Raw genomic sequence first — 24,923 nt, forward strand, 5'->3', positions numbered from 1 at the left:
GCAGAGTACTGTCTGTCACAGAGGTAACATTTTAATGAGTAAACCTCTACTGCAGTGTGACAGATCATGGAGTAGCAGAGTACTGTCTGTCACAGAGGTAACATTTTAATGAGTAAACCTCCACTGCAGTGTGGCAGGTCATGGAGTAGCATAGTACTGTCTGTCACAGAGGTAACATTTTAATGAGTAAACCTCCACTGCAGTGTGACAGATCATGGAGTAGCAGAGTACTGTCTGTCACAGAGGTAACATTTTAATGAGTAAACCTCCACTGCAGTGTGACAGATCATGGAGTAGCAGAGTACTGTCACAGAGGTAACATTTTAATGAGTAAACCTCCACTGCAGTGTGGGGGATCATGGAGTAGCAGAGTACTGTCACAGAGGTAACATTTTAATGAGTAAACCTCCACTACAGTGTGGTGGATCATGGAGTAGCAGAGTACTGTCACAGAGGTAACATTTTAATGAGTAAACCTCCACTGCAGTGTGGTGGAACATGGAGTAGCAGAGTACTGTCTGTCACAGAGGTAACATTTTAATGAGTAAACCTCCACTGCAGTGTGATGGATCATGGAGTAGCAGAGTACTGTCTGTCACAGAGGTAACATTTTAATGAGTAAACCTCCACTGCAGTGTGGCAGGTCATGGAGTAGCAGAGTACTGTCACAGAGGTAACATTTTAATGAGTAAACCTGCACTGCAGTGTGACAGATCATGGAGTAGCAGAGTACTGTCACAGAGGCAACAATTTAATGAGTAAACCTGCACTGCAGTGTGGTGGATCATGGAGTAGCAGAGTACTGTCACAGAGGTAACATTTTAATGAGTAAACCTCCACTGCAGTGTGACAGATCATGGAGTAGCAGAGTACTGTCACATAGGTAACATTTTAATGAGTAAACCTGCACTACAGTGTGGGGGATCATGGAGTAGCAGAGTACTGTCACAGAGGTAACATTTTAATGAGTAAACCTCCACTGCAGTGTGACAGATCATGGAGTAGCAGAGTACTGTCACATAGGTAACATTTTAATGAGTAAACCTGCACTACAGTGTGGGGGATCATGGAGTAGCAGAGTACTGTCTGTCACAGAGGTAACATTTTAATGAGTAAACCTCCACTGCAGTGTGGTGGATCATGGAGTAGCAGAGTACTGTCACAGAGGTAACATTTTAATGAGTAAACCTCCACTGCAGTGTGACAGATCATGGAGTAGCAGAGTACTGTCACATAGGTAACATTTTAATGAGTAAACCTGCACTACAGTGTGGGGGATCATGGAGTAGCAGAGTACTGTCTGTCACAGAGGTAACATTTTAATGAGTAAACCTCCACTGCAGTGTGGTGGAACATGGAGTAGCAGAGTACTGTCACAGAGGTAACATTTTAATGAGTAAACCTACACTGCAGTGTGGTGGATCATGGAGTAGCAGAGTACTGTCTGTCACAGAGGTAACATTTTAATGAGTAAACCTCCACTGCAGTGTGATGGATCATGGAGTAGCAGAGTACTGTCTGTCACAGAGGTAACATTTTAATGAGTAAACCTACACTGCAGTGTGACAGATCATGGAGTAGCAGAGTACTGTCTGTCACAGAGGTAACATTTTAATGAGTAAACCTCCACTGCAGTGTGGTGGAACATGGAGTAGCAGAGTACTGTCTGTCACAGAGGTAACATTTTAATGAGTAAACCTCCACTGCAGTGTGGGGGATCATGGAGTAGCAGAGTACTGTCACAGAGGCAACATTTTAATGAGTAAACCTCCACTGCAGTGTGACAGATCATGGAGTAGCAGAGTACTGTCACAGAGGCAACATTTTAATGAGTAAACCTCCACTGCAGTGTGGGGGATCATGGAGTAGCAGAGTACTGTCACAGAGGTAACATTTTAATGAGTAAACCTGCACTGCAGTGTGGTGGATCATGGAGTAGCAGAGTACTGTCTGTCACAGAGGTAACATTTTAATGAGTAAACCTCCACTGCAGTGTGACAGATCATGGAGTAGCAGAGTACTGTCACATAGGTAACATTTTAATGAGTAAACCTGCACTACAGTGTGGGGGATCATGGAGTAGCAGAGTACTGTCTGTCACAGAGGTACCATTTTAATGAGTAAACCTCCACTGCAGTGTGGTGGAACATGGAGTAGCAGAGTACTGTCACAGAGGTAACATTTTAATGAGTAAACCTACACTGCAGTGTGGTGGATCATGGAGTAGCAGAGTACTGTCTGTCACAGAGGTAACATTTTAATGAGTAAACCTCCACTGCAGTGTGGTGGAACATGGAGTAGCAGAGTACTGTCTGTCACAGAGGTAACATTTTAATGAGTAAACCTCCACTGCAGTGTGACAGATCATGGAGTAGCAGAGTACTGTCTGTCACAGAGGTAACATTTTAATGAGTAAACCTACACTGCAGTGTGGTGGAACATGGAGTAGCAGAGTACTGTCACAGAGGTAACATTTTAATGAGTAAACCTACACTGCAGTGTGGTGGATCATGGAGTAGCAGAGTACTGTCTGTCACAGAGGTAACATTTTAATGAGTAAACCTACACTGCAGTGTGATGGATCATGGAGTAGCAGAGTACTGTCTGTCACAGAGGTAACATTTTAATGAGTAAACCTACACTGCAGTGTGACAGATGATGGAGTAGCAGAGTACTGTCTGTCACAGAGGTAACATTTTAATGAGTAAACCTCCACTGCAGTGTGGTGGAACATGGAGTAGCAGAGTACTGTCTGTCACAGAGGTAACATTTTAATGAGTAAACCTCCACTGCAGTGTGGGGGATCATGGAGTAGCAGAGTACTGTCACAGAGGCAACATTTTAATGAGTAAACCTACACTGCAGTGTGGTGGAACATGGAGTAGCAGAGTACTGTCACAGAGGTAACATTTTAATGAGTAAACCTCCACTGCAGTGTGGTGGATCATGGAGTAGCAGAGTACTGTCTGTCACAGAGGTAACATTTTAATGAGTAAACCTCCACTGCAGTGTGGGGGATCATGGAGTAGCAGAGTACTGTCACAGAGGTAACATTTTAATGAGTAAACCTCCACTACAGTGTGGTGGATCATGGAGTAGCAGAGTACTGTCTGTCACAGAGGTAACATTTTAATGAGTAAACCTCCACTGCAGTGTGCCAGATCATGGAGTAGCAGAGTACTGTCACAGAGGTAACATTTTAATGAGTAAACCTCCACTGCAGTGTGGTGGATCATGGAGTAGCAGAGTACTGTCTGTCACAGAGGTAACATTTTAATGAGTAAACCTCCACTGCAGTGTGACAGATCATGGAGTAGCAGAGTACTGTCTGTCACAGAGGTAACATTTTAATGAGTAAACCTCCACTGCAGTGTGGCAGGTCATGGAGTAGGAGAGTACTGTCTGTCACAGAGGTAACATTTTAATGAGTAAACCTCCACTGCAGTGTGACAGATCATGGAGTAGCAGAGTACTGTCACAGAGGTAACATTTTAATGAGTAAACCTCCACTACAGTGTGACAGATCATGGAGTAGCAGAGTACTGTCACAGAGGTAACATTTTAATGAGTAAACCTCCACTGCAGTGTGACAGATCATGGAGTAGCAGAGTACTGTCACAGAGGTAACATTTTAATGAGTAAACCTCCACTGCAGTGTGACAGATCATGGAGTAGCAGAGTACTGTCACAGAGGTAACATTTTAATGAGTAAACCTCCACTGCAGTGTGACAGATCATGGAGTAGCAGAGTACTGTCACAGAGGTAACATTTTAATGAGTAAACCTCCACTGCAGTGTGGGGGATCATGGAGTAGCAGAGTACTGTCACAGAGGTAACATTTTAATGAGTAAACCTCCACTGCAGTGTGGGGGATCATGGAGTAGCAGAGTACTGTCTGTCACAGAGGTAACATTTTAATGAGTAAACCTCCACTGCAGTGTGGGGGATCATGGAGTAGCAGAGTACTGTCACAGAGGTAACATTTTAATGAGTAAACCTCCACTGCAGTGTGACAGATCATGGAGTAGCAGAGTACTGTCACAGAGGTAACATTTTAATCAGTAAACCTCCACTGCAGTGTGACAGATCATGGAGTAGCAGAGTACTGTCACAGAGGTAACATTTTAATGAGTAAACCTCCACTGCAGTGTGACAGATCATGGAGTAGCAGAGTACTGCCAGAGCCGAACAGGAGATTGGGTCAGGAGAGGGACGCTGCAGCTAGAGGACCCTCAGCTCATCACTGAAGTGTTCTCCATGTAAGAGCCTTCACTTCTCCTCAGGATGCATTCATGCCTCTCTCCTGGATCAGGATGTATTCATGCCTCTCTCCTGGATCAGGATGTATTCATGCCTCTCTCCTGGATCAGGATGCATTCATGCCTCTCTCCTGGATCAGGATGTATTCATGCCTCTCTCCTGGATCAGGATGCATTCATGCCTCTCTCCTGGATCAGGATGTATTCATGCCTCTCTCCTGGATCAGGATGTATTCATGCCTCTCTCCTGGATCAGGATGTATTCATGCCTCTCTCCTGGATCAGGATGTATTCATGCCTCTCTCCTGGATCAGGATGTATTCATGCCTCTCTCCTGGATCAGGATGTATTCATGCCTCTCTCCTGGATCAGGATGCATTCATGCCTCTCTCCTGGATCAGGATGTATTCATGCCTCTCTCCTGGATCAGGATGTATTCATGCCTCTCTCCTGGATCAGGATGTATTCATGCCTCTCTCCTGGATCAGGATGTATTCATGCCTCTCTCCTGGATCAGGATGTATTCATGCCTCTCTCCTGGATCAGGATGTATTCATGCCTCTCTCCTGGATCAGGATGTATTCATGCCTCTCTCCTGGATCAGGATGTATTCATGCCTCTCTCCTGGATCAGGATGTATTCATGCCTCTCTCCTGGATCAGGATGCATTCATGCCTCTCTCCTGGATCAGGATGTATTCATGCCTCTCTCCTGGATCAGGATGTATTCATGCCTCTCTCCTGGATCTCTCCCCGTCTTCCGTCTACCTCTGATGCTGCTGCACACTTGTTTTTAATAAAGAGACAAGTCTTGTTCTGGCATTTCCCAGAGCAAATAACAATCCCGTGACAACGGTAATAAAGACAGAATGTCTCCTCCAGAGAAGCTAGCGGTTTATGGTTTATTATACTCGATAAACGCCCCCTATTTACAACCAGAGGGAGGGGCGGATTGAGATCAATGTATTCAAATGACAATCCCTCCTCCTCTGCGTTATTATAGATGTTGATGTGTTATGATTGTAGATGTTGGAAAGTGAGTGTTTCCCTGTTAGGAGTCAATCTAATAGCAGCGCTGCTGTAGAGGCAGTGGAAAGTGGATTATGGTCTTGTTTCAGACAGTCTGCTCTTCTGCAGAGAACGGCCACTAGGAACAGGGAACAGGGAGGGCCGGGACCGCCGCGGGATTATCTGGGATTAGCGATCGGAATAATTGGATGGCTTAACCAATCAGCACGACGCGGACGAGAGGATCGCCTGCCGTGACTCCAGGCTGCCAACAACAACACGAGGAGCACAAACAGAATTTAGCATACGCCCTTTTATGGCTGGTTAGTTACAGCAACTGCTAAATGGAAGTTAGATAAGTGCATGAAGCTTTTGGTTTTGGGGGGGGTAGCGTGATCCTCCAACACATTACGTCCTGTCGGTGAAACTCCTCACTGTCAGGTGAAAGGAAGCGGCTGATGACTGCACATGTATTGGAAGAAGCGGGCGAGACTTCGAGGGTAAACCAACGAGGCAGGGTAGAAATGAGCGCTGCCAGTTCAGCGGGTGAGCCAGCGAGGGCCGCTAGTTATCATAATAATCACACAGGGTATTCACAGCTTTCACAAAGACCTTCTTTATGGAACCTGGAATTGAATTGAATTGAAGACCACTTTAAGCCAAAAGACTGCAGGTTGTGGGTGGTGGGTCTGACTGAGTGTGTTGACTGCAGGTTGTGGGTGGTGGGTCTGACTGAGTGTGTTGACTGCAGGTTGTGGGTGGTGGGTCTGACTGAGTGTGTTGACTGCAGGTTGTGGGTGGTGGGTCTGACTGAGTGTGTTGCTACAGGTTGTGGGTGGTGGGTCTGACTGAGTGTGTTGACTGCAGGTTGTGGGTGGTGGGTCTGACTGAGTGTGTTGACTGCAGGTTGTGGGTGGTGGGTCTGACTGAGTGTGTTGACTGCAGGTTGTGGGTGGTGGGTCTGACTGAGTGTGTTGCTACAGGTTGTGGGTGGTGGGTCTGACTGAGTGTGTTGACTGCAGGTTGTGGGTGGTGGGTCTGACTGAGTGTGTTGCTACAGGTTGTGGGTGGTGGGTCCGACTGAGTGTGTTGACTGCAGGTTGTGGGTGGTGGGTCTGACCTCGGGGTCCTCGTCCTTCTTGGGAGCGGGGGGAGATGGAGCCGGGGGAGCCTCCTGTGATGGAAGGTCGGCCTGGGAGCCTGAGGACCCCTGGGTGCTGCTGGGGGCCTGGGGCTGGATTATTATTACCTGATCACACACATAGGATGAGACTATATTAGGGATTTCATACATGTACAATCTGCTTGGGGTTTTGTATTTAGCTCTGTAGCCAATCATGATGCAGACATGTGCTTGTGTATCTCTGTGTTTTAGTCTAATTAAAAGAGTTGCATTTATGGGTAATGAAGCGCTTCATATTTTCATAAATAGTAAGTGATCTCTTGCTGCCACTCTGCAGTGCAGCATGAATTTGTTAGGATTCCTTAGTGACAGGGTTCCTCCAACAGCTCCTTAAACATCAAATTCAAGGCCTTTCCAGGCCCAATAGACCCTTCTCACGGGGGCCATTTTGTGTCAAAAAGGCAGAATAAACACAGGTGCAAGCAAAACACTAATGAGGGTTTCCAAATTCCAATCATGGAAGTTTGAAACCCTCATTAGTGTTTTGCTTGCACCTGTGTTTACCCTGCCTTTTCGACACAAAATGGCCCCCGTGAGAAGGGTCTATTCGCTCCAATTCAAGGATGCAACACAGCCTAGTTTAATTAGTGTTACAACAAAGCCTAGTTTAATTAGTGTTACAACACAGCCTAGTTTAATTAGTGTTACAACACAGCCTAGTTTAATTAGTGTTACAACACAGCCTAGTTTAATTAGTGTTACAACACAGCATCGTTTAATTAGTGTTACAACACAGCCTAGTTTAATTAGTGTTACAACGCAGCCTAGTTTAATTAGTGTTACAACACAGCCTAGTTTAATTAGTGTTACAACACAGCCTAGTTTAATTAGTGTTACAACACAGCCTAGTTTAATTAGTGTTACAACACAGCCTAGTTTAATTAGTGTTACAACACAGCCTAGTTTAATTAGTGTTACAACACAGCCTAGTTTAATTAGTGTTACAACACAGCATCGTTTAATTAGTGTTACAACACAGCCTAGTTTAATTAGTGTTACAACGCAGCCTAGTTTAATTAGTGTTACAACACAGCCTAGTTTAATTAGTGTTACAACACAGCCTAGTTTAATTAGTGTTACAACTCAGCCTAGTTTAATTAGTGTTACAACACAGTCTAGTTTAATTAGTGTTACAACACAGCCTAGTTTAATTAGTGTTACAACACAGCCTAGTTTAATTAGTGTTACAACACAGCCTAGTTTAATTAGTGTTACAACACAGCCTAGTTTAATTAGTGTTACAACTCAGCCTAGTTTAATTAGTGTTACAACACAGCCTAGTTTAATTAGTGTTACAACACAGCCTAGTTTAATTAGTGTTACAACTCAGCCTAGTTTAATTAGTGTTACAACACAGCCTAGTTTAATTAGTGTTACAACACAGCCTAGTTTAATTAGTGTTACAACACAGCCTAGTTTAATTAGTGTACAACACAGCCTAGTTTAATTAGTGTTACAACACAGCCTAGTTTAATTAGTGTTACAACACAGCCTAGTTTAATTAGTGTTACAACACAGCCTAGTTTAATTAGTGTTACAACACAGCATCGTTTAATTAGTGTTACAACACAGCATCGTTTAATTAGTGTTACAACACAGCCTAGTTTAATTAGTGTTACAACACAGCCTAGTTTAATTAGTGTTACAACACAGCCTAGTTTAATTAGTGTTACAACACAGCCTAGTTTAATTAGTGTTACAACACAGCCTAGTTTAATTAGTGTTACAACACAGCCTAGTTTAATTAGTGTTACAACACAGCCTAGTTTAATTAGTGTTACAACACAGCCTAGTTTAATTAGTGTACAACACAGCCTAGTTTAATTAGTGTTACAACACAGCCTAGTTTAATTAGTGTTACAACACAGCATCGTTTAATTAGTGTTACAACACAGCATCGTTTAATTAGTGTACAACACAGCCTAGTTTAATTAGTGTTACAACACAGCCTAGTTTAATTAGTGTTACAACACAGCCTAGTTTAATTAGTGTTACAACACAGCCTAGTTTAATTAGTGTTACAACACAGCCTAGTTTAATTAGTGTTACAACACAGCCTAGTTTAATTAGTGTTACAACACAGCCTAGTTTAATTAGTGTACAACACAGCCTAGTTTAATTAGTGTACAACACAGCCTAGTTTAATTAGTGTTACAACACAGCCTAGTTTAATTAGTGTTACAACACAGCCTAGTTTAATTAGTGTTACAACACAGCCTAGTTTAATTAGTGTTACAACACAGCATCGTTTAATTAGACACAGCCTAGTTTAATTAGTGTTACAACACAGCATCGTTTAATTAGTGTTACAACACAGCATCGTTTAATTAGACACAGCCTAGTTTAATTAGTGTTACAACACAGCCTAGTTTAATTAGTGTTACAACACAGCATCGTTTAATTAGACACAGCCTAGTTTAATTAGTGTTACAACACAGCCTAGTTTAATTAGTGTTACAACACAGCCTAGTTTAATTAGTGTTACAACACAGCATCGTTTAATTAGACACAGCCTAGTTTAATTAGTGTTACAACACAGCCTAGTTTAATTAGTGTTACAACACAGCCTAGTTTAATTAGTGTTACAACACAGCATCGTTTAATTAGACACAGCCTAGTTTAATTAGTGTTACAACACAGCCTAGTTTAATTAGTGTTACAACACAGCCTAGTTTAATTAGTGTTACAACACAGCCTAGTTTAATTAGTGTTACAACACAGAATGTTTATAATGAGAACTAGCAGTCTTTACAGAAGCTCACAAACAACAAATAAAAAGAGAAAGAGAGATCTGAATGTGTGAACACTTCTCAACTGTGCTGTGTTACACGTGAAAACTAGAATGACGGCAATGCGGATCTATGCCTCCACCAACAGGTGAGCAGACCTCAATATCCATGTCTGTCCAGACTTTGACGTTTGAGGAAAAGGTGAAGAAATTCCGTCACGGTGTTACTCAGGTATGGCGTTACCGAGCTTGAAAATGGCGTTCGTGAGGTCACAGTGACCTTGACCTTTGACCACCAAAATGTTATCAGTTCATCCTTGAATCCAAGTGGACATTTGAGACAAATGTGGCGAAATTCCAATCAGGGCGTTCCTGAGAGGACACGTTGACAAGCTAGCAACTGGTGTTTGTGAGGTCACAGTGACCTTTGAGCACCAAAATGTAATCAGTTCATCCTGGAGTCGAAGTGGACGTTTGAGACAAATTAGAAGAAATTCCGTCAAGGTGTTCCGGAGATATCGCGTTAATGAGTATGAGACAAGCAGTCGTGAGGTCACAGTGACCTTGAACTTTGACCACCAAAATCTAATCAGTTCACCCTTGAGTCCAAGTGGACGTTTGAGGCAAATTCAAAGAAATTCCGTCAAGGCATTCCTGAGATATCGTGTTAACGAGCTTGGAAATGGCGTTCGTGAGGTCACAGTGACCTTGAACTTTGACCTGGCTTTGACCACCAAAATCTAATCGGTTCATCCTTGAGTCCAAGTCGACGTTTGAGGCAAATCTGACAAAATTCCGTTAAGGCGTTCCTCAGATATCGTGTTAACGAACATCGGACGGACAGACGGATGTACAGTACGTACATACGGACGGACAGACAACCCGAAACCATAATGCCTCCAGCCTAGCTATCGCCGGCGGAGGCATAACAATATCAAAAGAACTTTTCTATTCTTGCACAAAATAGTAATAGTAGTAATAATATACATTCATGCCTTTTCAATGAATAAAGGATTTCAATGACCTGTGGGAACCCTGGATTGAAGTGAGTGAGGTGTACTGTATGTGTGGGGTGCAGTGTGAGGTGTGTATGTGTGGGGTGCAGTGTGAGGTGTGTATGTGTGGGGTGCAGTGTGAGGTATGTGTGGGGTGCAGTGTGAGGTGTGTGTATGTGTGGGGTGCAGTGTGAGGTGTGTATGTGTGGGGTGCAGTGTGAGGTGTGTGTATGTGTGGGGTGCAGTGTGAGGTGTGTATGTGTGGGGTGCAGTGTGAGGTGTGTGTATGTGTGGGGTGCAGTGTGAGGTGTGTATGTGTGGGGTGCAGTGTGAGGTGTGTGTATGTGTGGGGTGCAGTGTGAGGTGTGTATGTGTGGGGTGCAGTGTGAGGTGTGTATGTGTGGGGTGCAGTGTGAGGTGTGTGTATGTGTGGGGTGCAGTGTGAGGTGTGTATGTGTGGGGTGCAGTGTGAGGTGTGTATGTGTGGGGTGCAGTGCGAGGTGTGTATGTGTGGGGTGCAGTGTGAGGTGTGTATGTGTGGGGTGCAGTGTGAGGTGTGTATGTGTGGGGTGCAGTGTGAGGTGTGTATGTGTGGGGTGCAGTGTGAGGTGTGTATGTGTGGGGTGCAGTGTGAGGTGTGTGTATGTGTGGGGTGCAGTGTGAGGTGTGTGTATGTGTGGGGTGCAGTGTGAGGTGTGTATGTGTGGGGTGCAGTGTGAGGTGTGTATGTGTGGGGTGCAGTGTGAGGTGTGTATGTGTGGGGTGCAGTGTGAGGTGTGTATGTGTGGGGTGCAGTGTGAGGTGTGTATGTGTGGGGTGCAGTGTGAGGTGTGTATGTGTGGGGTGCAGTGTGAGGTGTGTATGTGTGGGGTGCAGTGTGAGGTGTGTATGTGTGGGGTGCAGTGTGAGGTGTGTATGTGTGGGGTGCAGTGTGAGGTGTGTGTATGTGTGGGGTGCAGTGTGAGGTGTGTGTATGTGTGGGGTGCAGTGTGAGGTGTGTATGTGTGGGGTGCAGTGTGAGGTGTGTATTTGTGGGGTGCAGTGTGAGGTGTGTATGTGTGGGGTGCAGTGTGAGGTGTGTATGTGTGGGGTGCAGTGAGGTGTGTACTGTATGTGTGGGGTGCAGTGTGAGGTGTGTATGTGTGGGGTGCAGTGTGAGGTGTGTATGTGTGGGGTGCAGTGTGAGGTGTGTATGTGTGGGGTGCAGTGTGAGGTGTGTATTTGTGGGGTGCAGTGTGAGGTGTGTATGTGTGGGGTGCAGTGTGAGGTGTGTATGTGTGGGGTGCAGTGAGGTGTGTACTGTATGTGTGGGGTGCAGTGTGAGGTGTGTATGTGTGGGGTGCAGTGTGAGGTGTGTATGTGTGGGGTGCAGTGTTTGCTGGGGTGTGACAGCTGTCTGTGTTAAATGATGGAGACACCAGCCTTGTTGTCGGCGCTGAAGAGCAGTGGCTGCACCTTGACGGCCTCGCTGAGGACCGACACCCCGTTCCCGGTGGCGGGGGAGGCAGCGATGATGGCGTAGGCCACGCCGGGCCCCACCGACACAGCCCCTGAGTCCGGACCCCCCGACAGGCTGTGAGCCGACCCCCCCGACAGGTTATGGTTGGGCCCCCCAGACAGGCTGTGAGCCGGCCCCACCGAGAGGCTGTGGGGACCCCCCGACAGGCTATGGGTCGGCCCCCCCGACAGGCTATGGATCAGACCCCCCGACAGGCTATGGGTCGGCCCCGCGGACAAGCTGTGGGGACCGCCAGACAGGCTGTGGGGACCGCCCGACAGGCTGTGGGGACCCCCCGACAGGCTGTGGGGACCCCCCGACAGGCTATGGATCAGACCCCCCGACAGGCTATGGGTCGGCCCCGCGGACAAGCTGTGGGGACCGCCAGACAGGCTGTGGGGACCCCCCGACAGGCTGTGGGGACCGCCCGACAGGCTGTGGGGACCCCCCGACAGGCTATGGGTCGGCCCCGCAGACAAGCTGTGGGGACCCCCCGACAGGCTGTGGGGCGGGAGCGGCGAGCCACTGGGACTGAAGGTGCTGTTGGCGGTGGGCAGGGCCGGGCCCTGGCTCTTGGGGCTGATGACAGCGGTGGCCCTCTGCAGGCTGAGAGGCTGCAGCTCCTGGCAGGGGCTGTGGGGAAGGCTGTCTGGGATGTGGGTCTTTGGCCTGACCTGGAGGAACACACAAGCAGATGATCAAGTGTTAGCCCCGCTCATCTCAACCATAACCGCAAACCCTAATGCTGAAATAGCCCCTTGAACAAGTGACCAAAACCACCTCACTCTGGAGGTCTAAGACCCTAACTAGCTCTCAATAGGAAACTAGAAATTTGCCTCCACCAACAAGTCAAGTTGCAGTCTACATCCATGCCTGTCCACCAGACGTATACAATCACAAATACCTTGAAGCCCACAGCACAGAGGTGTGGCCATTCAGCCTTACAGCACTTTAGGCAATGTTTGGGACTACCTCAACAACACGGCTAATCATTTTCAACATGGGAAATGGCCCTAGCCCTACCCTAAAGCACCCACATCCTCCCTACCCACCCCTCAAATCATACCCACATCCTCCCTACCCACCCCTCAAATCATACCCACATCCTCCCTACCCGCCCCTCAAATCATACCCACATCCTCCCTACCCACCCCTCAAATCATACCCACATCCTCCCTACCCACCCCTCAAATCATACCCACATCCTCCCTACCCGCCCCTCAAATCATACCCACATCCTCCCTACCCACCCCTCAAATCATACCCACATCCTCCCTACCCACCCCTCAAATCATACCCACATCCTCCCTACCCGCCCCTCAAATCATACCCACATCCTCCCTACCCGCCCCTTAAATCATACCCACATCCTCCCTACCCACCCCTCAAATCATACCCACATCCTCCCTACCCGCCCCTTAAATCATACCCACATCCTCCCTACCCGCCCCTCAAATCATACCCACATCCTCCCTACCCACCCCTTAAATCATACCCACATCCTCCCTACCCGCCCCTTAAATCATACCCACATCCTCCCTACCCACCCCTCCAATCATACCCACATCCTCCCTACCCACCCCTTAAATCATACCCACATCCTCCCTACCCGCCCCTCAAATCATGACTCTCTACGTCTATGACCTTCCTCTCCCTAGCTACGGCCACTTTCCCCTAGCCCCACCCCCTCCCACCATCCACATCCCCCTAGCCAGAGCCGTGTAGATAGAAGGGTCCCGACATCTCCATTCACTCCAATGGACCAGTTTTTTACTCTCAAGAGTTCCAGGAAGTAAGGTCCTGGATTAAGCAGCACTGTCGAGTTGCAGCAAAATGGACAGTTTGTGTTGTACTTTGAAAGGGGTTTTCCCCCCTTGAATCAAATTGTACATTGTCAGCTTTAGTTTAGCATACAAAAGTAGCGCGAGACCCATTCCTGGCTGTTCATTGGCTAATGAGTCTCGCATTTTGGTCCTCCGCTGACGCCAATCTCTCTCTAGAGGACACTACCCCTAGCCACCCACCAGACCCACCCCTCGAAACCTGACTCCCTATGGCCTTCCTATGACCCCTTTTACCTAGCCCCGCCCCTTCAGTGATGGAACGGACGGACGTGAGGTCACAGAGTGACCTTGAACTTGTAATCAGTTCATTCAATTGGCCAAGTACAATTGGGGAGAAAATGGGAGAAAAATCAGAGAGAGAGAGAAAGTTCATTGCTATTTGAAAGGGTGTACTTGCATTACTATGCTATTGTATTATCATTATATCAGTGGCAAAAAAAAATTCCTTGAAATATCAATAATATAATTTATCTCAATTATTATATCACTGTGGAATTGTGTACTGTATGTGCGTGTGTGCATTTGTGTGTGAGAGGGGGAGGTGTTTGTTATGGTTTGTGCTGCCCCCAGGTGGTCATTTGATTTCGCTGCACACAGTCAGGGAGTTGGGGGTGCTGAAAGTCTATAATGATGTCATATTAAATGCTGGGGTTGATAGCATTTGTTCGACAGATTTGGTGCAAATCTGACACTGATAGCAAGTGTGGAAAAGAACGGAATTTTGAGTTAAAGCTCCACCTCAAAGTAATAAAGTAGGAATTGTTCATGAGGTGACTTTTGTATATGGTCACAATATGAGTAAGACAGCATGAGTGAAAATAATGCCTTATAGCTGCTGCTACTTTAAGAAATGTTGCACTGGAAAAAAACTGAAAGGTGCACATGTGCAATAAAATAATTGTATTTCCTGAAATTGAGACAATTGACAATTTTTGCCATAATTGTGCAGCCCTAGATGCATTCAGGCAGGGTCTCATCATAGACGCGTGGTCGATGGGTCAGCGTGGGGGAAATCCTCCCATTTTCCCCCACGCACACACGTGGTACAGGAAGTAACGTGACTGACTGTACAGTATCTATTGGGTGTTAGGGAATGAAGGTAGTCAATGAAAGGTCCTCATATGGATAATGAGATGTGTGTGTGTGTGTGTGTGTGTGTGTGTGCGTGCGTGTGTGTGTGTGCCAGTGTGTGTGTGTGTGTGTGTGTGTGTGTGCGGGTGTGTGTTACCTGAGGTAGCACAGTGGCTGCTTGCCCTGCCAGCCGGTGCAGGGAGCTGACTTGAGGCACCTTAATGGGCACTGCTGTGAGAGTTCCCAGCATCTGAAACAAAGGCAGAAAGGAAGAGAGAAATGAGGCAAAATGCTTTGCTGTGGCTCACATTCAGCTGAGACAAAGGCAGGAAGGAACAGAGAAATGATCTGTGCATCTGAAACAAAGCCAGTTGCAGCAGTCTGAAAAGGCCGTTAAGTGTTTTAAGTGTACAGTGTTTTCATATTGTAGATTAAGCAGTGATCCAGGCCGTACAGTGTTTTCATATTGTAGACTGAGCAGTGATCCAGGCCGTACAGTGTTTTCATATTGTAGATTGAACAGTGATCCAGGCTGTACAGTGTTTTCATATTGTAGATTGAACAGTGATCCAGGCTGTACAGTGTTTTCATATTGTAGATTAAGCAGTGATCCAGGCTGTACAGTGTTTTCATATTGTAGATTGAACAGTGATCCAGGCTGTACAGTGTTTTCATATTGTAGATTGAACAGTGATCCAGGCTGTACAGTGTTTTCATATTGTAGATTAAGCAGTGATCCAGGCTGTACAGTGTTTTCATATTGTAGATTGAGCAGTGATCCAGGCCGTACAGTGTTTTCATATTGTAGATTGAACAGTGATCCAGGCTGTACAGTGTTTTCATATTGTAGATTGAGCAGTGATCCAGGCCGTACAGTGTTTTCATATTGTAGATTGAGCAGTGATCCAGGCCGTACAGTGTTTTCATATTGTAGATTGAGCAGTGATCCAGGCTGTACAGTGTTTTCATATTGTAGATTGAGCAGTGATCCAGGCCGTACAGTGTTTTCATATTGTAGATTGAGCAGTGATCCAGGCTGTACAGTGTTTTCATATTGTAGATTGAGCAGTGATCCAGGCTGTACAGTGTTTTCATATTGTAGATTGAACAGTGATCCAGGCTGTACAGTAGGGCTGTGCCGATTCACTTATCTCCCGATTCGATACTATCACGATACTTTGGTGCCGATTCGATATATATTGCGATTCACGATTATTGCGATTCTACGATTATTGCGATTCGATATTACGATTTATTGCGATTTTTGTTTATTTTTTTATTTTATTTTTTCAGTTTGTTTGCTTTTTTACACTAGATTAGAACATGGGAAAAGTTGAATCATACACTAGAGACTGTATATTATATATCATGAGTAGGGCTGGGCGATATAGTTAAAAACAGGGGCGGACTGGGATCATAATTCAGGCCGGGCATTAGATACCAAGCAGGCCAGGCCGATATGGGCCAACGCGCGTGAAATTTGGGCCGTTTGAAGCCAGATTTGGGCCGTTTGAAGTCCAATTTTACAATGAGATGCACCCACTTTAACCCTGAAGTGTAATTATTACTTCAGACTAACTAATAAAGTAATAAAACCACTAGTAAACCAGTAGGCGGCGCCTAGCCTGCTGTTCAGTGAGTGGCCTGACTGCAAGCACCAAAAAAAAAAAAAAAAAAAAAAAAAATTTTTTTTTTTTTTTTAATTTGCGATTATCGATTCTGGAATAAAAGATCGATCCAAAAAATCGTGACATTAAAAATCGCGATACTTAGGTGAATCGATTTTTTCTCCCACCCCTACTGTACAGTGTTTTCATATTCCAGATTGAGCAGTGATTCAGGCCGTAAAGTGTTTTCATATTGTAGATTGAACAGTGATCCAGGCTGTACAGTGTTTTCATATTGTAGATTGAACAGTGATCCAGGCTGTACAGTGTTTTCATATTCCAGATTGAGCAGTGATTCAGGCCGTAAAGTGTTTTCATATTGTAGATTGAACAGTGATCCAGGCTGTACAGTGTTTTCATATTGTAGATTGAACAGTGATCCAGGCTGTACAGTGTTTTCATATTGTAGATTGAACAGTGATCCAGGCTGTACAGTGTTTTCATATTGTAGATTGAACAGTGATCCAGGCTGTACAGTGTTTTCATATTGTAGATTAAGCAGTGATCCAGGCTGTACAGTGTTTTCATATTGTAGATTGAGCAGTGATCCAGGCCGTACAGTGTTTTCATATTGTAGATTGAACAGTGATCCAGGCTGTACAGTGTTTTCATATTGTAGATTGAGCAGTGATCCAGGCCGTACAGTGTTTTCATATTGTAGATTGAGCAGTGATCCAGGCCGTACAGTGTTTTCATATTGTAGATTGAGCAGTGATCCAGGCTGTACAGTGTTTTCATATTGTAGATTGAGCAGTGATCCAGGCCGTACAGTGTTTTCATATTGTAGATTGAGCAGTGATCCAGGCTGTACAGTGTTTTCATATTGTAGATTGAGCAGTGATCCAGGCTGTACAGTGTTTTCATATTGTAGATTGAACAGTGATCCAGGCTGTACAGTGTTTTCATATTGTAGATTGAACAGTGATCCAGGCTGTACAGTGTTTTCATATTCCAGATTGAGCAGTGATTCAGGCCGTAAAGTGTTTTCATATTGTAGACTGAGCAGTGAATCATGACAAAAATAATGGGAACCAAAGTCAAAGCATGCAGAGTGCTTGGCCCAGCTGCATCAAGGTCACTTTGGTGAGTAGAGGAGAACTTACTCAGCAGCATTAGGTGTCAAGGCTCAGGTCATAAGGGGCAAACCTGTCTATAATGCTTTACATTTCTTCTGTTTCATCATTTATTTTCGCGGTTTCAGGGGAGGACAAATCTAGCCAGAAACAGCTCATGTTGACACATGACTTCGCTGCATTCTAGACACAGGAAAAATGACAAAATATACATGGAACATTTTTAAAGTACATACAACGCCAACAAGTAAGCAGTCGACATCCATGTCTGTTTGACGTTTGAGCCAAATGTGAAGAAATTTCGTCAAGGTGTTACTGAGATATGGCGTTACCGAGCTTGAAAATGGCGTTCGTGGGGTCACAGTGACCTTGACCTTTGACCACCAAAATGTAATCGGTTCATCCTTGAGTCCAAGTGGACGTTTGAGGCAAATTGGAAGAAATTCCGTCCAGGCGTTCCTGAGATATCACGTTAACGAGCTTGAAAATGGCGTTCATGAGGTCACAGTGAGCTTGAACTTTTACCACCAAAATCTAATCAGTTCACCCTTGAGTCCAAGACGACATTTGGGCCAGTTTGGAAGAAATTCCATCAAGGCGTTCCTGAGATATTGCGTTAAAGAGCTTGGAAATGGGGTTTGTGAGGTCACAGTGACCTTGAACTTTGACCTTTAACCTTTAACAGTAACGTTGAAACAGAACCACGCTCTTTCCCTCTCTGCTAAATGTTCACACCATGGACGCCGGCATTTGTCAATCAATCTAGCATGCATGTACAGGTTTCCATGACTGTCCATTGTTGTCCATTTCCATATCAACAACACAATCCACGCACGTCAATAAACACAGAGCAGGAGTTGGTCCATGATGGAGGAAGACAGACAGTTTCTTCCATTTAATTCTGGGTTCTGGCTGCACTCTGCTCACTCATGCTGCAGCATCAAACTAGCGACGACAACTACACAACACCTCCGGCCGTTACTTTCAAAATAAAACGCTGTGTGAAAACTATAGACTGTAAACACCTCTGGTCGGGATTTTCAAAATAAAAACCCACCATTGCTAAGCGCTGTTGATAATGTGAAACATTCAACATTGAGTAGGTAGTTGTATAGCAGGCTAAAAAAGTTATTTGAAAGTTATTTTTCAAACAAGAATCTTTGGCATGTGGAAATTTTTTATATTAAAAGGTATTTTGTTTCATAATTAAATTTGTATGATTGAATTTGTGCTCATCCAAAGATAGTATGAAGGGCTGAAAGACTTTAAGATAGTTCAGTTATTTGTTTATAATGAAGATTTTGTGTTTCCCTGCCACAAAAGGGGGAATAAGTTACAACAACAACAAATTGGTATCGACCCAGAATTTTGAATCGGTGCATCCCTAATTTTAATTTGGTCATATTCGTCTAACTATTGTTTGTTTATTGTTTATTTGCACAAAGAAAAATGAATAACAACAGATAGTACAAGTATCTTAATACAAGAAAATTGTGCCAGTGAGACTAGACCAGTGGTTCTCAACCCTTTGGCTCGTGAACCCTTAAAAACTGATTGATGTTATTGTGGTGACCCCTGTTACAGGAGTGCATAGAGTCTATGTGCTCCTGTAACGGAAAGAGTAGAGAAATAAGGATATAGGCCTAACAGATGTTTTATGTTGTTTCAGCTTCTTTCAATGAAAGCTGTCTAGTATTTTTGCTTACTTTTATAAATCAAATAATAAAATAAATAAGATTGGATACAAGTGAAGTTATGGAATATTGGTCTGTCATGCAACATAGTAGAACTACGGCATGGTATTTCCAAACATTTGATAAAGAAATTGCCCTGGAATTGATCAAAAATGCCCCCGAAACATATTTCACACGGGCAAAAAAAGCCCTTGTTAAAAAAAGTAAATTTCATACCCTGGTGTGCGGTTAATTAAACCTTGTGTAGAAATCCTCCATGGGAGAATGTCAGAATGACGCTATCGGCCCTCCAGTGCTCCCAAACCTCTCGTTACAAACAACATTCTCTGTATCGCTCTTTATTTGTCGCCCGACACACGGAGGAGAGAAACACACACACACACACACACACACACACCCACACACACACACACACACACACACACACACACACACACACACACACACACACACACACGTTCAGAGCCTCCCTCTCTCCTAACGAACGAGAGGAGCTTTTAAAAGCTGTCAACAACAGCATGTTTTTCAGAACAAACCGCTGTAAATTAGCACCACCACCCCCACCACCACCACCACTACCACCCCGTCCACCAAATCAAACCAACAAGGCAGCCACTGCACCACAGACTGAGAGATGAGCAGATCAGCATCCACAGAATAACACACTCACTCCCAGGTGAGGAAGTGAAGCCCAGGGGCACGGCTCAACCTGCTGCAGCAGCATGCTGTCCACGGTGTGAATGATACAATGTGCCTGTGCTTTTCTTTGTGGAAAAGGAAGCCGTGCCTTGGCAGGTGAATTGTCTGTGTATTGATGGAGCAGTCGATACGAGAGGGAGCTTTTCTCACTTTCACTGCAGTGGAATAAGGCCGAGGGGGTAGCCGGTGTGTGTGTTCGCTGGGAGGATTAGCAGATGCTATTTATTTACGCAGCTAAAGTCCAGCCCGTATATCAGCTGACATCCACTCAGTCCGGCTTGGCCAAGGTCAAAGCATCAGCGACAGAGAAGTTATGTGAATGAATGGCCACGGACATAAAGGATGGTGTAGTGTAGTGTAGTGTAGTGTGCAGCCTTCAGACGGACATAAAGGATGGTGTAGTGTAGGGTAGGGTAGTGTAGGGTAGGGTAGGGTAGTGTAGGGTAGTGTAGGGTAGGTTAGTGTAGTGTAATGTAGGGAAGGGTCGGGCAGGGTAGGGTTGGGTAGGGTAGTGAAGTGTAGGGTAGTGTAGGGTAGGGTAGGGTAGTGTAGGGTAGTGTAGTGTAGGGTAGGGTAGTGTGTAGTGTAGGGTAGGGTAGTGTAGTGTAGCATAGCGTGTAGTGTAGTGTAGTGTAGTGTAGGGTAGGGCAGTATAGTGTGTAGTGTAGTGTAGTGTGTAGCGTAGTGTAGCGTAGTGTGTAGCGTAGCGTAGTGTAGCATAGTGTAGCGTAGTGTAGTGCGTAGTGTGTAGTGTAGCGTAGCGTAGTGTGTAGTGTAGCGTAGCGTAGTGTAGTGTAGTGTAGCGTAGTGTAGCGTAGGTTAGTATAGTGTAGCGTAGGGTAGTGTAGCGTAGCGTAGCATAGGGTAGCGTAGCGTAGTGTGTAGTGTAGTGTAGCGTAGCATAGGGTAGCGTAGCATAGTGTGTAGCGTAGTGTGGTGTAGTGTAGCGTAGCGTAGTGTAGGGTAGCGTAGTGTAGCGTAGCATAGGGTAGCGTAGCGTAGTGTGTAGTGTAGTGTAGCGTAGCATAGGGTAGCGTAGCGTAGTGTGTAGCGTAGTGTAGTGTAGTGTAGTGTAGTGTAGTGTAGCGTAGTGTAGGGTAGCGTAGTGTAGGGTAGCGTAGTGTAGTGTAGTGGAGTGTAGTGTAGTGTAGTGTAGTGTAGTGTAGTGGAGTGGAGTGTAGTGTGTAGTGTAGTGTAGTGTAGTGTAGTGGAGTGTAGTGGAGTGTAGTGTAGTGGAGTGTAGCGTAGCGTAGCGTAGTGTGTAGCGTAGCGTAGTGTAGCGTAGCGTAGTGTAGGGTAGCGTAGTGTAGTGTAGTGTAGTGTAGTGTAGTGGAGTGTGCAGTGTAGTGTAGCGTAGCGTAGTGTAGTGTAGTGTGTAGTGTAGTGTGTAGTGTAGTGTAGTGTAGTGTAGTGTAGTGGAGTGTGCAGCCTTCCTGGAAGGACGAGCAGCAAGAGACCTGCTGCTGAGAAGATACTAAACAGTGTTTTGATCCTCAGGTCAAATGTTCTTCACGCTGCTACAGTTAAAGCGCAGTTCATACTTGTGTCTGGTGAGGGCGGCAAAAAGTCAAGACCAAGAAGTATACTGTATATAGAAGATTTTTTTTAATGTGTTTTAATGTAATGCATTCTGCTTGTTCTTTCATATGAAGCTTATCTTTTTCAATGTGTAATCTTTTTATTTCTCCATGCTTTTTCCATCTATTCTAAAGCACTCTGTGTGAAATGTGCTATAGCACAAAATCAGCACAAGATCTGCATGTCAAAGTGAGGGAAGTAAGATGTCATAGATATGGAAATTGCAGTGTTGGTTTACAAAAGTTGTGTTGTCTTCTCCACATACTGTCCCTTAGCCCCGCCCCCTCCCCCTCCCCCCCCTCCTCTGTGAGAAGAAAGGAATGAAAAGATACAGGGGGAAAGTTTGAGCTTTCTCAACCAGGCCCTCTTTTCTTCTGTGAAATCCCTTCGTTCCATTGTGCTGCAGAACAGAACAGAACAGAACGGGGGGAGTGTGAGTGTGTGTGTGTGTGTGTGTGTGTGTGTGTGTGTGTGTGTGAGAGAGGAGAGGAGAGGGGGGGGGTGGCCAAGGCCTGTTCCCATGGCAACAGCCAAGATGAAAATTCTTGCAGTGTGAGGGCTTTCATTTTGGTAATTGCTGCCTCTTTTCTCAGACCTAAGCACCTTGGCTTAGGCCTCCTCCTGAGTGTGAGCACAGCAACCTGGAGACCAGACATTCCCTCTGGCTTAGGCCTCCTCCTGAGTGTGAGCACAGCAACCTGGAGACCAGACATTCCCTCTGGCTTAGGCCTCCTCCTGAGTGTGAGCACAGCAACCTGGAGACCAGACATTCCCTCTGGCTTAGGCCTCCTCCTGAGTGTGAGCACAGCAACCTGGAGACCAGACATTCCCTCTGGCTTAGGCCTCCTCCTGAGTGTGAGCACAGCAACCTGGAGACCAGACATTCCCTCTGGCTTAGGCCTCCTCCTGAGTGTGAGCACAGCAACCTGGAGACCAGACATTTCCTCTGGCTTAGGCCTCCTCCTGAGTGTGAGCACAGCAACCTGGAGACCAGACATTCCCTCTGGCTTAGGCCTCCTCCTGAGTGTGAGCACAGCAACCTGGAGACCAGACATTCCCTCTGGCTTAGGCCTCCTCCTGAGTGTGAGCACAGCAACCTGGAGACCAGACATTCCCTCTGGCTTAGGCCTCCTCCTGAGTGTGAGCACAGCAACCTGGAGACCAGACATTCCCTCTGGCTTAGGCCTCCTCCTGAGTGTGAGCACAGCAACCTGGAGACCAGACATTCCCTCTGGCTTAGGCCTCCTCCTGAGTGTGAGCACAGCAACCTGGAGACCAGACATTCCGTCTTTGCTGAGCCCATTCGTCTGGGTCTCTGAATGTACGCAAAGGCGAGGGCAATGCGGTTGCGATCTTCAGCATGTTTGTCAGTAAATATTTCCATGACAGAAACACATTCCCGAGACTGTCTCCTCCTCCACATTGCCATTCTCTTGCAGTGTGTGGCAGGTATCTGAATTGTAGAGAAAATTAAAAAAAACCCAAAGTAATCTATTTTTAAAGGCACTAACTGTATTCATAATACCACCAATACTGTAACGGAAATACAGTTACTCATATTTTTGTATTTAAATAATATAAATAAATTGTGTACTACTCTGTCATACTCCTCATCCTGTGACTGCTTTATGTTTCCAATACAGAGTGTTTATCCCCTCCCTCCCTGTGCTCATAGACAATGTGTTGTTGTCTGCCAGCAGCACACTGTAACTGCTTGGAGAGACACAAACACAAACAGCAACACCTCTTCACCCCAATTACCAGCCGGGGGTGAGTGCAGGAGGTGTGGAGAATCACTGAGAGGAAGCTCACAGTACAGCAGCACTGTCACACTCAAAGGCTGTGTGCTTTTTACCACATTGTCTTATAGCACTATCTCCTCTCCTTCTGTCCCCTGTAGAGTACTACTGCAGGAAGGAGTGGGGAAGACCTGGATGTTACTGTAGCACTTCCACGTTCCATCATCTATTTTTGTACAGGGGATTTTGGTTAAATGCCTGAATTAAGGTATGTCAAGTCAAGTCAAGTCAAATTTTATTTATATAGCACCTTTCATACACAAAGGCAATTCAAGGTGCTTTACAAAAAAATAATCGAAAAAACAAGCAGCAAAGCAATGCACATATAAAAAACACATAAAAAACACAGCCGACAGTTTTAGTTAAAATATATACTCAAATTAACAAACATGAAACATTATTTCTGTTTTAAATAAGTTACAAGGCACTCTTCAGTATTATTATTACATTTATGTGGTTAACAAACGTTCATGAGACGGCAAATTTCGTGTTCAGCGAGATAATCTTCACAAATGAGGACCACTTCTCTGATTTTTGAAGCATTTTTTTTAAATCGTGATTTTTAAAGATCACATTTACGCTTCGAAAATCTTCGAAAAGTCGTCCTCGTTTCTGATTATATTGCTGAAAACAAAGTTCACCATCTCATAAACTTTTGTTAACCGCAGACCTCATTTCAGGCATTTAAACGAAACTCCCATACCAAGAAAAAATCCCATCCACTTTTAGACGAAGGAAAAACAGAACGGAGAAACATTGCCCACATGCTCCCTTTTATAACAGGATAGATAGATATTAGTGATTCAATCTGTAAGCCAGTGTGTGAAATCCTTTCCATTTGCCATATTATTCTTTTTTTTTCAATAATATTTTTATTCAATTTTCAATTTTTCAAGACAAGACAAAGACAAAAAACAAAAAACAAAAACAAAAAGACAGGGCAGCTTAAACACTTCACAAAGACACATATGTGGACAACAATGAAGAAAAGGATGGACAGATGAATGAGAATACGATAAAATAAATTAAATTAAATTAAATTAGATGTACAAGGCAAAAAGGCAAGAATCAGGTGGCAATATCACTTCGGTTGAGGTATCCAATAGTCAGTGTCTCTGCTAGGTTAGGGTCAATATAATTCAAATAAGGCTCCCACACTTTATAAAAGACATCGGTTGTTGAGTGCAGCATACATGTCATGAACTCCAGAGGCATAAGCTGCATAATTATCTGGTGCCAGTTCCTCTTTGTTGGAGGTTTGTCTTTAATCCAAAATAAAAGAATATTTTTCCTCGCAGCAAAAGTTAATAAATTAAATAGCCGTTTGTGATGTTTATAAATGAGTTTCTTATGGGGAAGACCAAGAATAAGGCTGACAGGGTCTGGGTCCAACTCCACACCAAAGATGACACTCAACTGCTGCACTATGTCTGACCAGTATCGTTCTATCTTAGGACATGACCATATGCAGTGAGTGTTGCCATATTATTCTAAAGTGTCTGGTAACTATTTCCTGGGGAAAAAGTGCACAGGAAGTGATGCGTTTTATGTTTACAGTTCGTTTGGAATAAACAGAGGAAGAACTGTGTAGTTAGCATGAGCAGCGATAGCCACCACGGCTAAACCCAAAATCACCTTAAGGCTTTGTAAGTATAGCAACAAATGATAGCAGTCCCTGATCTCTTAACCTGACATCTTGTGGACTTGCTGTTGAAGCATAGAGATCCAGTATTGAATGGATGCTAAAAGTGATGGCATACCCTTGCATTCGAATCTGGCTGAGATACAGTATGGCTGACAAAGCATCACTTAGCTATTACTATAGTG

The 24,923-nt window shown here is 44.9% G+C and overlaps 1 protein-coding gene across 1 annotated transcript in view; it reads right to left on the reverse strand.

Annotated features, from left to right (window-relative positions):
- phf21b (PHD finger protein 21B) overlaps positions 1 to 24,923 on the reverse strand; it is a gene marked incomplete at both ends in the record, with an annotated part of 234,119 nt that overhangs the window by 19,537 nt on the left and 189,659 nt on the right. Inside the window, 3 exons of the mRNA XM_083661323.1 lie at positions 6,388 to 6,516; positions 11,596 to 12,345; positions 14,744 to 14,836. Of these exons, the coding sequence (XP_083517449.1) occupies positions 6,388 to 6,516; positions 11,596 to 12,345; positions 14,744 to 14,836 (972 nt within the window). The remainder of the gene's footprint in view (positions 1 to 6,387; positions 6,517 to 11,595; positions 12,346 to 14,743; positions 14,837 to 24,923) is intronic.

Source organism: Poromitra crassiceps (genome assembly GCF_964638095.1).
Source record: "Poromitra crassiceps genome assembly, chromosome: 2".
Lineage (NCBI taxonomy): Eukaryota > Metazoa > Chordata > Actinopteri > Beryciformes > Melamphaidae > Poromitra > Poromitra crassiceps.